General features: G+C 46.7%; 1 protein-coding gene across 4 annotated transcripts in view; it reads right to left on the reverse strand.

The window, feature by feature from the left end:
* The window catches only part of CAPN8 (calpain 8), a 109,833-nt gene extending 99,044 nt beyond the window's left edge, over window positions 1-10,789 (reverse strand). The window contains exons 1-2 of one of the 4 annotated variants that reach the window (XR_002336245.1): window positions 10,387-10,751; window positions 2,098-2,167 (exon numbers count right to left, since the gene is read on the reverse strand). Coding sequence is in view for 2 of the 4 variants with exons in the window: in XM_021064475.1 (XP_020920134.1) it covers window positions 2,098-2,167; window positions 10,387-10,623 (307 nt within the window). In the remaining 2 variants the exon portion in view is untranslated. Of the gene's footprint in view, window positions 1-2,097; window positions 2,168-10,386 lie in introns of all 4 variants that reach the window. The other 3 variants (XR_002336244.1, XM_021064475.1, XM_021064477.1) reach the window with 3 other exon arrangements.

Consider the following 11,311-nt stretch of genomic DNA (forward strand, 5'->3'; position numbering starts at 1 on the left):
TCAAGACAAGAAAGGGGTACATATTAGAACATGTATGTAGATCTGCTTGAATGTGCATAAAGCCTCCTTTTCCTGCTTTGCCAGCCACCGGCTCCATCATCGGCAGCGCACGCTCACCATGGTAACGCTCAGGCCCCTTTTTGGCGCTCTTCTCTTCTCTGAGCTTAAAGCCATTCAAAAGCAGGTCTATCCAAGTCGATCCATTAAAAGACACTTATTAAATACCTGTTTCCCCCAAATCAAAGCATCTGCAACAAGAAGCTGTTAAAAGCCTAGATTTAAAGTTGTGTTTCTCCGAGACACCCACTCAATTAGGTTAAACATTTAGCTGGAAAAAGGCATGGTACACTTATCCAGAACAAGAAAAGGTCAGGATGCTGCCCCTCTGTGAGGCCTTATACAAAGGTCAAGGACACAGCAACTGTGGCTTTTGGGAAACAGGGCACACAACTGTGGGTCCGCCCACTCTTTCTCAAAGCTTACTCCTCAAGCTCCAGGAGCCCTGGATATTGGCTATACTCATTAAAGCAGAGAACCTTGGAAAATAAATGGATATTTAAAATAAACACCCGTTATTTTCAAAATCATAAAGGTTTCCAGCAGAACTAAGAGAACAGCTTAAAAAAACCTTATGGTGGAGTTCCCGTCATGGCGCAGCAGAAATGAATCAGACTAGGAACCATGAGGTTGCGGGTTCGATCCCTGGACTCCGATCAGTGGGTTAAGGATCGGGCATTCCCGTTAGCTGTGGCGTAGGTCGCAGATGCGGCTCGGATCTGGCGTTGCTGTGGCTGTAGTGTAGGCTGACAGCTGTAGCTCCAATTCGAGCCCTAGCCTGGGAACCTCCATATGCCACAGGTGCAGCCCTAAAAAGACAAAAAACAAACAAACAAACAAAAATACAAAAAAACAACCCTTGTGGTAACGGTGGAACGGAACATGAGGGCTCTAAGCAGGAGAGAAACAAGAACGAGAAAAGAAGACAGGACAGGCAGTCTTCTGAAAGATCAAGAGTGGGCCCCCAGAATGCTGAGATTTTGTTTGGCTGATTTATGGCAAGCAGGACTTGTTTCCTCTTGCTTTCGTGTCCGGTTTGATATTTGGCAGCTGTGACAGGCTGGCCCTTTGGAAGCCCAGCGATTTCAGTTCAGGGCCCTGTTATCCCCTGAAATGTCAGCCTTGTCCAACTCAGTGCGGACACTGGGAGGCCGCCCTGGGATCAGGAGGGCTGGAGAGCTCAACAACTCTAATCTGCTATCAAGGAGAACCTCGGTTTCTGACACTGACAGCTAGGTGTTATGAAACAAGATAAAATAAATGATTTCCTTAACCTAACTGCGCCTGATTTGGAGGGAATGTGAAAGGTTACGAAGCAAAGGTTCTTTTTTTTTTTTTTTTTGCTTTTTAAGGCCGCACTTGTGCCATATGCAGGTTCCCAGGCTAGAGGTCGAATCAGTGCCATAGCTGCTGGCCTACACCACAGCCATAGCAACATGAGATCTGAGTCGCATCGACGCCCTAACGCCCTACACCACAGCTCAGGGCAACACCGGATCCTTAACCCACTGAGCAAGGCCAGGAATCAAACCTGCATCCTCATGGATGCAAGTCAGATTCGTTTCCTCTGAGCCACGAGGGGAGGTCCACAAAGGTTCTTAATGCCGGGATCCCTGGCCTAGGAAAGAAAGCTTGGCTGGAAAGCTGGGATTCTTGTTTTCTTACTCATTTCAAGAGCGTCTGTTATACCAGGTCATAATCATATAGACACAGCCACTCCACAAGGCAAATCATGTGCACTTCAAGATAACCATTATCAAACCATCGCACTGCATGGTTATCCACTATAATCCTGGCTCCTGACTCTCGCATTCAAAGGGGCTACATGAGCACGTGGAAGATCTCTTCTTAGGAGGAAGAAATGCAGTTCCAGCATTTCGCACCCACAGTAGAGAGTAACCGTCTCCAAAATACAAAGCCATACGGATAGATCACAGACATCCCGCGGTCGGTCAGTCTAAGAGCACAGTCTGCCCAGCCTCATGACACAGACACATCTGTCCTCTCCCAACACAAATAGGACCCTCCCCAGTTACTCACCTAAAGCACCCTGACAAACGTCTGTGCGCGTGGCTCCGCCAACGATAAACTGAGGGCTGGGACACAATTCCTGAAAAGGAGTTGGGGACAACACACAAGTCACAAGATGCCCAGAGATGGTGGCGGCAAGGGTGAAGGAACTTCATGGTCACAAAATTCATGGAAGAAGTCCAGGAGACCATCTACTGCATAAACCTCATTTTATTGCTGAAGACTCTGAAGCCCAGAGAGGGTAGGAGAGCTGCCCAGCGTCACACAGCCAGGGGTGGCAGAGATGGAGCTGGGGCCCACAGCCTCCATATGACCAGTATTTTTAAGTATAGTTGATTTACAGTGTTGTGTTTTCAGGGGTACAGCAAAGTGACTCAGCTGTGTGTGTGTGTGTGTGTATGATTTTTCAGATTTACCTTATAGGTTATTACAAGATATTGAATATAGCTCCCTGTGCTATACAGCAGGTCCTTGTTGTTTATCTATCTTATACATAGTAGTGTTTATATGTTAATCCCAAGCTCCTAATATATTCCTCCCCCTTCCTTTTCCCTTTGGCAACTATAAGTTTGTTTTCTGTGTTTGTGGGTATATTTGTTTTGTAAATAAATATATTTGTATCATTTTTTAGATTCCACATATAAGTGATATACCATATTTGTCCTAATCTGGCTGCCTTCACTTAGTGTGATAATCTCTAGGTCCATCCATGTTGCTGCAAATGGCATTATTTCATTTTTTTTTTTTTGTATTTTTTTTTTTTAGGGCCACACATGTGGCATATGAAAGTTCCCAGGCTAGGGGTCCAATCGGAGCTGTAGCTGCTGGCCTATGCCACAGCCATAGCCACACAGGATCCAAGGCACATCTGCAACCTACACCACAGCCCATGGCAACACCAGATCCTTAACCCACTGAGCGAGGCCAGGGATCAAACCTGTGTCCTCTTGGATACTAGTCAGGTTCATTACCACTAAGCCACCACGGGAACTGTGGCATTCTTTCCTTCTTTTTTATGGCTGAGTAATATTCCATTATGCATATAGACCATCTCTTCTTTATCCATTCCTCTGCAGATGGATATTTAGGTTGCTTTCATATGCTGGCTATTATACGTAGTGCCACTATGAACATGGGGTGCCTGTATCTTTCTGAATTAGAGTTTCCTCTGGCTATATGCCCAGGAGCGGGTTGTGACCCGTATTTTTATTACTGTACATGCTGTGTAGGTGTGTGGCTGTGAAGAGGTGGGGGTGGGGCAAGGAGGTAGGAGAAAGGCAAAGGCTGAGATAAGGATGTGATGAAATATGATCTCACCCACTCGGACCACACCCCTGTTTGAAGAGAGAGGGTGAGAATAGTGTTTAGCACGCTAACAAAATGCTCTGCGCCCTGTGGCCACTTGTTAAACACTTGACTCCATGACCATGATTAAAAACACTGAGGCGTCTGGAAATGCCCCACCCAGAGCAGAGCTCAACCTCATGCCCACATCTGACCCCTGCTTCCCCAGCTCGCCCACCTCAGGGTGGCACCTGCCATGGGCAAGCTCATGGCCCTCGGGCTCTGCAGGGACAGAGTGAGGCATCCTGCAGGCATTCCTTCTGTCTTTTTTTTTTTTTTTTGTCTTTTGTCTTTTTTGTCTTTTGTTGTTGTTGTTGTTGCTATTTCTTGGGCTGCTCCCGCGGCATATGGAGGTTCCCAGGCTAGGGGTTGAATCGGAGCTGTAGCCACCAGCCTACGCCAGAGCCACAGCAACGTGGGATCCGAGCCGCGTCTGCAACCTACACCACAGCTCACGGCAACGCCGGATCGTTAACCCACTGAGCAAGGGCAGGGACCGAACCCGCAACCTCATGGTTCCTAGTCGGATTCGTTAACCACTACGCCACGACGGGAACTCCCATTCCTTCTGTCTTGGTTGACGGGCAAGGAGGTATTGAAGCCCATTCTGTATATAGCACTATTTTTTATTATTATTATAGAAAAATTACATCCATTGTGCAAGTGTTGTTGAGGATGCTTTCTTGATTTTCTCAGGAAGGATCAATAGAAGTTTAGTTTAGTTGTCTTTTTAGGGCTACACTCGCAGCATTTGGAGGTTCCCAGGCTAGGGGTCAAATCGGAGCTGTAGCTGCCGGCCTACACCACAGCCACAGCAACACAGGATCGTGCTTCCTAGTTGGATTCGTTTCTGCTGTCCCACGACGGGAACTCCACTGCTAACATTTCTTATGTATCCTTCCAGAAAATGTCTTTTGACATAAAAGCACATTTACATGTATATCCATTTTTTTTCCTCTTATACATCTTAACACGCGTAGAGCTTTATAATTTCATTATAAGTACAATGAGTTATTTAGCTAGCCGTCCAGTGATGGAGCTTTAGTCTTGTTTGTTTGTTTCAATCTTTTGCACTCTCTAGTGACAGTTTAAACACAGAAGTGGCCAAACTAGGGGTTCTAAAAGTAGACAGCTGCAAATTCTAATCCCAGATGCTCCAGAGTTTCCAGTCTATAAACATCAACTCTTGGTGGACAAAAGGTGCAGAGATTTGACATTTTAATACATAAAAAGGGAAAGACAAAAAATATCAATGCAATTTGTTTTAAAAAAGGAAGACAAGGTTGCTTCGTGGAAAAGGAAGGGCAGAGAGCAGGTTGAACAGAGGTTTGGCAGAAGCCCTCTCCTTAAAAACTTCTTCTTTTTTTAACTTTTCTTTAAAGTATGGGTGATTTACAATGCTGTGCCAATTTCTGCTGTACAGTATAATGACACAGTCATGCATACATATACATTCTTTTTCTATCGTATTCTATCCCAAGAGACTGGAGAGAGTTCCCTGGGCCGTACAGCAGGACCTCATTGCTTATCCATTTTTTAAAATTCATTTATTCATTTATTTGTGTTTATTGTTATTTCCCCAATGCAATTTTTTTTTCTACTATACAGCATGGCAACCCAGTTACACATACATTTACACATACATGTACACATTCTTTCTTCTCACATTATCATGTTCCATTGTAAGTGACTAGACATAGTTGCCAGTGCTACATGGCAGGATCTCCTTGCTAATCCATTCCAAAGACAATGGTTTGCATCTATTAACCCCAAGTTCCCCATCCATCCCACTCTCTCCCCCTCCCTCTTGGCAACCACAAGTCTATTCTCCAAGTCCATGATTTTCTCTTCTGTGGGAAGTTTCATTTGTGCCATATATTAGATTCCAGATATAAGTGATAGCATGTGGTATTTGTCTTTCTCTTTCTGACTTACTTGACTCAGTATGAGTCTTTAGTTCCATCCATGTTGCTGCAAATGGCATTATTTTGTTCTTTTTTATGGCTGAGTAGTATTCCATTGTGTATGCTTATCCATTCTTTTCTTTCTTTTTTTTTTTGGTCTTTTTCAGGCTGCACCCATGGCACATGCAGGTTCCCAAGCTAGGGGTCTAATCACAGCTGTAGCTGCTGGCCTACACCACAGCCACAGCAACATGGGATCCAAACTAAGTCTGTGACCTACACCACAGCTCATGGCAATGCCAGATCCTTGACCTGCTGAGCAAGGCCAGGAATCGAACCCGAAACATCATGGTTCCTAGTTGGATTCGTTTCTGCTGCACCATGACAGGAACTCCTGCTTATCCATTCTCAAGGTAATAGTTTGCATCTACAAAACCCAAACTCCCCGTCCATCCCACTCCTTCCTCCCTCCCTCTTGGCAACCATAAGTCTGTTCTCCACATCTGTGATCCTGTTTCTATTCTGTAGTTGAGTTCATTTGTGCCATATTTTATGTTCCACCTATAAGTGATATCATAGGGTATTTGTCTTTCTCTTTCTGACTTAATTTCTTTACTCACATCCATGTTGCAGCAAATGGAATTATATCGTTCTTTTTAAAAATCTTCTTAAAAGGGTCTCTGGTTCCTCATCACCCATTCACCCATCAGTCTCCTGAAATCTGGCTCCGGAGCTCCAACAGCTGCACAAATTCCTCTCACCTGAGTCCCCAGCAATCGCGGAAGGAGCAGTGTCCACTCCACTCTTAACGATTACTCGCAGCTTTCGATGAGTGTTGCCCATTCCCTCCTCCTGAAACTTTCGTCTTGCGGCTTCTGTGTCCTTACTCGCTCCTGCCTTTCTCACCTCTCTACTCCTCTACTCCTTCTCAGTCTCCTTCAGGGCTCCCTCTGCTCATCCCTAAGGATCAGGGAACCCCTGGACTGGGTCCTCAGCCCTCTGCAAGCTCCCACTTCATCAAGGAATGACATGCCCCAAGCATTCTCCCTGGGCGACATCATCCAGTCCTGTGGCTTCAACTACTAACTATAGAAAATGCTAATGTTCCCCAAATCACGCCCCTGAGCTATACATGCAATTACCCACATCACACTGACCCTATGGCAGAAATTCCACAGACTCAGATCTAATAGGTCTACCAAGCTTGGCTAAAATTTTAACTTTGGTTTGGAAGAGAACAGTGGTTTACAAAGGCTGGAGACAATTGAAAGGATTAGAACCAGGATGATACTGAGCAGTTTACAGGCAGATGGAATGTTCAGCTGACTATGCATTCCTTATTAGCATAATTCAAGATGCTCACCCCGGAAAGAGAAAATAACCAAGAAGTGCCATGACTCATATGGTGTGGAAATCTCTCCGGAGCCACAGAAAATTCCTAGCCTTGCAAGGGGATCGCATCTCCGCATTATGCCTGAAGAGCATTTCCAAAGTCTTCTCTCCATTGCTAACTTTCTTTTTCTTTTTTTCTTTTTTCTTCTTCTTCTTTTTTTTTTTTTTTTTTTGGTCCTTTTAGGGCCGCCGGCTGCAGCTCCAATTCGACCCCTAGCCTGGGAACCTCCATATTCCATGGGTGCAGCCCAAGAAAGACAAAAATATCCAAAAAAAAAAAAAAAAAAGACAATGTGGACTATACATACAATGGAATATTACTCAGCCTTAAAAAGCAAGGAAATCCTGTCCCACGTTACAACTTGAATACATCTTCAGGACATGATACTCAGTAAAATCAGCCAGTCTTAAAAGCACAAGTACTATTTGGTTTGTACTATTTGGTTTCCCTTGTTCATGAGGTATATAGAGTAGCCAAACTCATTGAGACAGAAAGGAGAATGGAAGGAGGAAAGGGGAGTTATTGTTTCATGAGTACAAGTTTCAGTTTTGTACAATGAAAAAGTTCTGGAGGTGGTTGGTGACCTAGTTGCCAACAAAAATATAGATGTGTTCCTTGTGATGGAACTATACACTTAAACATGGCTCAGATGGTAACTTTTATGTTACGTGTATTTTATCACAGTTTAAGGAAAAGGGAGAGGAAGGAAGAAAGGAAAGAATGATGGAAGGAAGGGAAGGAGGGAGGGTTAAGGTGGGAGTTTGGGATGGGCTGGGGGTTTGCGATGGAAATGCTGTAAAATTGGGTTGGAATGATCATTACACAACTGTAAATGTAAGAAAAATTCATTCAGTTAAAAAAATAAAATAAAATAAGCACTTAGAAAAAAAAGAAATGAGGGAGGGAGGATGGAGAAAGGAGGCGAGGGGAGGGGAGGAAGAAGGAGCAAATGAATTCACTGATGCACCTCATTCCTGGGCACCCCAACTTTCTTGCAGGACCCCAAAAGACCTCAAGGGAAGAAAGAAATGAAGCATTCAGGAATAAGCTGGTTTTCCCAGATTCCAAGGCACATCTCCAGTACAGACAAATCTGGGTCATGACCAACTCAGGCGTCTCTTCAATCATCTGTAAGACCCGAGAGGATAAAACGATGTCCTATAATGTACCTCCCGTGTGATGTGTGAGAATAGCCTGGCTCAGAGCAGCCAAGGGAGACTCCTGCGCTGACACCCAAAGACGGAGAGGGTACATTTTGACAAGCTTTTATTTATTCATCTGAAAACTCCCAATGATGGGAAGGCCTCAGTCCCACATGAATCAGGTACTACCTCCTCCTCTGGAGTTTATAGCATTTTGTGGACAGGCACCGATCAGCATTAAAATTACCGTATTTACCTGGACAGTGAGACCAGGTGAAGATGGTCCAGGGGGAAAACATGCAAGGTGTTGAGGAGGGGAGGGCTTGAAGAATTTTAAAGGAAGGAGACAAGCTAGGCACAGATTTGGGTCACAGAGTAAAATCTTCTCCCCCACCCCGACCCCCGGCACTCCAACTCCCCCACCTCCCCCATCCATCTCCCCCTCCCTCAAGCTCTTTGGGGTCCTTGAACTCCTCTAGGATACATTTGGTCCTAACGTCCCAGGTCCCCACGCCCATGGTTTACGCCTCTATCATTTGGTCCTAACGTCCCAGGTCCCCACGCCCATGGTTTACGCCTCCATCAGCCCTTCCTTCATTCTGCCAAGGGTGTCAGTTCTATATGCACGCACCTGCCTCCCCACAATCTCCATCAGCGCTCAGACCACAGCTCATTCCTCAGTTTCTCCCCAACCACCTTCCCAAACAGTGCCTAGCCTGGACCTGGCACACAGAGAAGCCTGAAAAAAACAAGGACTGGGAGTTCCCATTGCGGCTCAGCGGAAATGAACCTGACTGGTACCCATGCAGATGATACCAGTTCCATCCCTGGCCTCGCTCAGTTGGTTAAGGATCCTGTGTTGCCGTGAGCTGGGGTTGAGGACATGGTTCGGATCTGGCGTTGCTGTGGCTGTGGTGTAGACTGCGGCTCTGATTCAACTCCTAGCCTGGGAGCTTCCATCTGTCGCATGTGTGGCCCTAAAACGCAAAACAAACAAACAAAAAAACAATAAGAAAACAAGGACCTACTGTACAGCACAGGGAAATATACTCACTAGTCTGTAATGACCTATACGGGAAAAGAATCTGAAAAAGAATGGATAGATGCACAAGTGTGACTGACTCACTTTGCTGTATACCTGAAACTAACACAACATTGTAAGTCAACTAAACTCCAATAGTTTTTTCTTTAATAAAAAGATGAAGCAGGCTTAAAAAAACTCTGGAAATGAAACGTGGCTGTCAACGCTTGACCTTGGAAAACAAAACCATGACTCCCAGAGTTCCCGTTGTGGCGCAGTGGTTAACGAATCCGTCTAGGAACCATGAGGTTTCGGGTTCGATCCCTGGCTTTGCTCAGTGGGTTAAGGATCCAGTGTTGCCATGAGCTGTGGTGTAGGTCACAGACGCAGCTTGGATCCCGCATTGCTGTGGCTGTGGTGTAGGCTGCCGGCTACAGCTCCAATTCCACCCCTAGCCTGGGAACCTCCATATGCCTTGGGAGTGGCCCAAGAAATGGCAAAAAGACAAAAAAAAATAAAATAAAATAAATAAAACCATGACTCCCAACCTCGATTTTGCCAACATTCCAGAGTACCCCCATAGGTTCCAGAGGGGGCTGGAAGGGGGCCTGGCCCTGGGGGGCCTATGCAACTGCTGCCATGTCTTCTGCACCTTTTACATGCCAGGCACTATGCTCTGAGCTCTATCTCCAGTCCTTGAGCCGACACTGAAAAATAAGATGCTAGTAACACCATTTTACAGATGCGAAAACAGAGGCTCACAGAGGTTATCAGTCCAAGGCTACACAGGCAGAGACAGGAGTCAGATTGTGTGTCTGATTCAAAAGCCTGTGTGTGCTGTTTATACCTCATGGCTTCTGAAAAGATTGTTTAAGAGGGGGTTAGGGAAGGAATCTGAAATATGGATCCAAGACCCTAGGGTGAAGAATTATAACTTCTAGAGTTCCTGTCGTGGCACAGTGGAAGTGAATCCGACTAGGAAGCATGAGGTTGCGGGTTTGATCCCTGGCCTTGCTCAGTGGGTTAAGGATCTGGCATTGCCGTGAGCTGTGGTGTAGGTTGAAGATGCAGCTCAGATCCCGTGTTGCTGTGGCTATGGTGTAGCCTGGCATCTTGCAGCTCCGATTTGACCCCTAGCCTGGGAACCTCCATATGCCATGGGTGCGGCCCTAAAATGACAAAAAGACACACACACACATACACACACAAGAATTATAACTTCTCCCTCAGCTACTTCTTTCTTTTTTTTTCTTTTGCTTTTTAGGGCTGCACCCACGGCATATGGAAATTCCAAGGCTAGGGGTCGAATCAGAGCTACAGCTGCCAGCCAGACCCCTAACCCACGGAGCGAGGCCAGGGATCAAACCCACATCTTCATGGAGACTGCATTGAGTTCTTAACCTGCTGAACCACAATGGGAACTCCTCCCTCAGCTTCTTCTGACAGAAGAGAGGGCCTTCCATCCCAAGCCTCAACAACAAACCCACACCTTACCGTGGGCCGCTTCCAGACGATGCCTTGAGTTTGGGGGGAGTGTGGTCCGAGGTCCTTGTAGCCCAAGGCTGATGGGCATGCTGGGAACTCTGGGTCCTTAAATAGGACCCCTGAGTCCAAGCACTGCTGCCTCAGGGTCTCGAAGTCCTGGCCCAAGTACTTCACGGCTTTCTGGTTGGAGCCAAGACCCTCGGCCGCAGCACGGCGCTTGGATATTGTGGCTGCCAGGGCCGCCATGGTCAAGGGCTCCAGGCAGGTGGACAGAGGGCAGGGCTGCTCTGTGCTCTCAGAGATCTGCTCCCTGGGAGGGGAGCTATAAGGCGGGGGTGGGGGTGGTGTGTAGGTGGAGCGGTAAACATTTCACCCAAGGCCCATTTCCAAAAGGCAGTGAGTCAGGCCAGGAGCAAATATGTACCTAAGGTGCACTGCCCCACCTGCCCTCCTGCCTTTCAGTAGACAATTAATTTGGAGGCTGGGAACCTACCAGGGCTCCTCCCAGGCCATTAGCCTAAGAAATCCCTTAAGATCCCAGCCATGCACCCCCATCCCTTTGCAAGACCTGCTCATTTCTGCTGAGATGGGGAAGCCTGTTCTGCAGCTTGAGGCTGGTATCTTTTTTGTTTTGTTTTGCTTTTTAGGGTTGCACCTGCGGCCTATGGAGGGTCCCAGGCTAGAGGTCGAATCAGAGCTGCAGCTGCCCGCTTACACCACAGCCACAGCAATGCAGGATCCAAGCCGTGTCTGCAACCTATACCACAGTTCATGGCAAGGCCGGATGCCGGATCCACTGAGCGAGGCCAGGGATCAAACCCACATCTTCATGGATCCTAGTCGTATTCGTTTCCACTGCACCACAGCGGGAACTGGGAGGCTGGTATTTACCTGGGAATTCGCTCTCAGCAGGAGAAGGGCTAGAGGTTAGAGG

Source organism: Sus scrofa, chromosome 10 (genome assembly GCF_000003025.6).
Source record: "Sus scrofa isolate TJ Tabasco breed Duroc chromosome 10, Sscrofa11.1, whole genome shotgun sequence".
Taxonomy (NCBI): Eukaryota; Metazoa; Chordata; class Mammalia; order Artiodactyla; family Suidae; genus Sus; species Sus scrofa.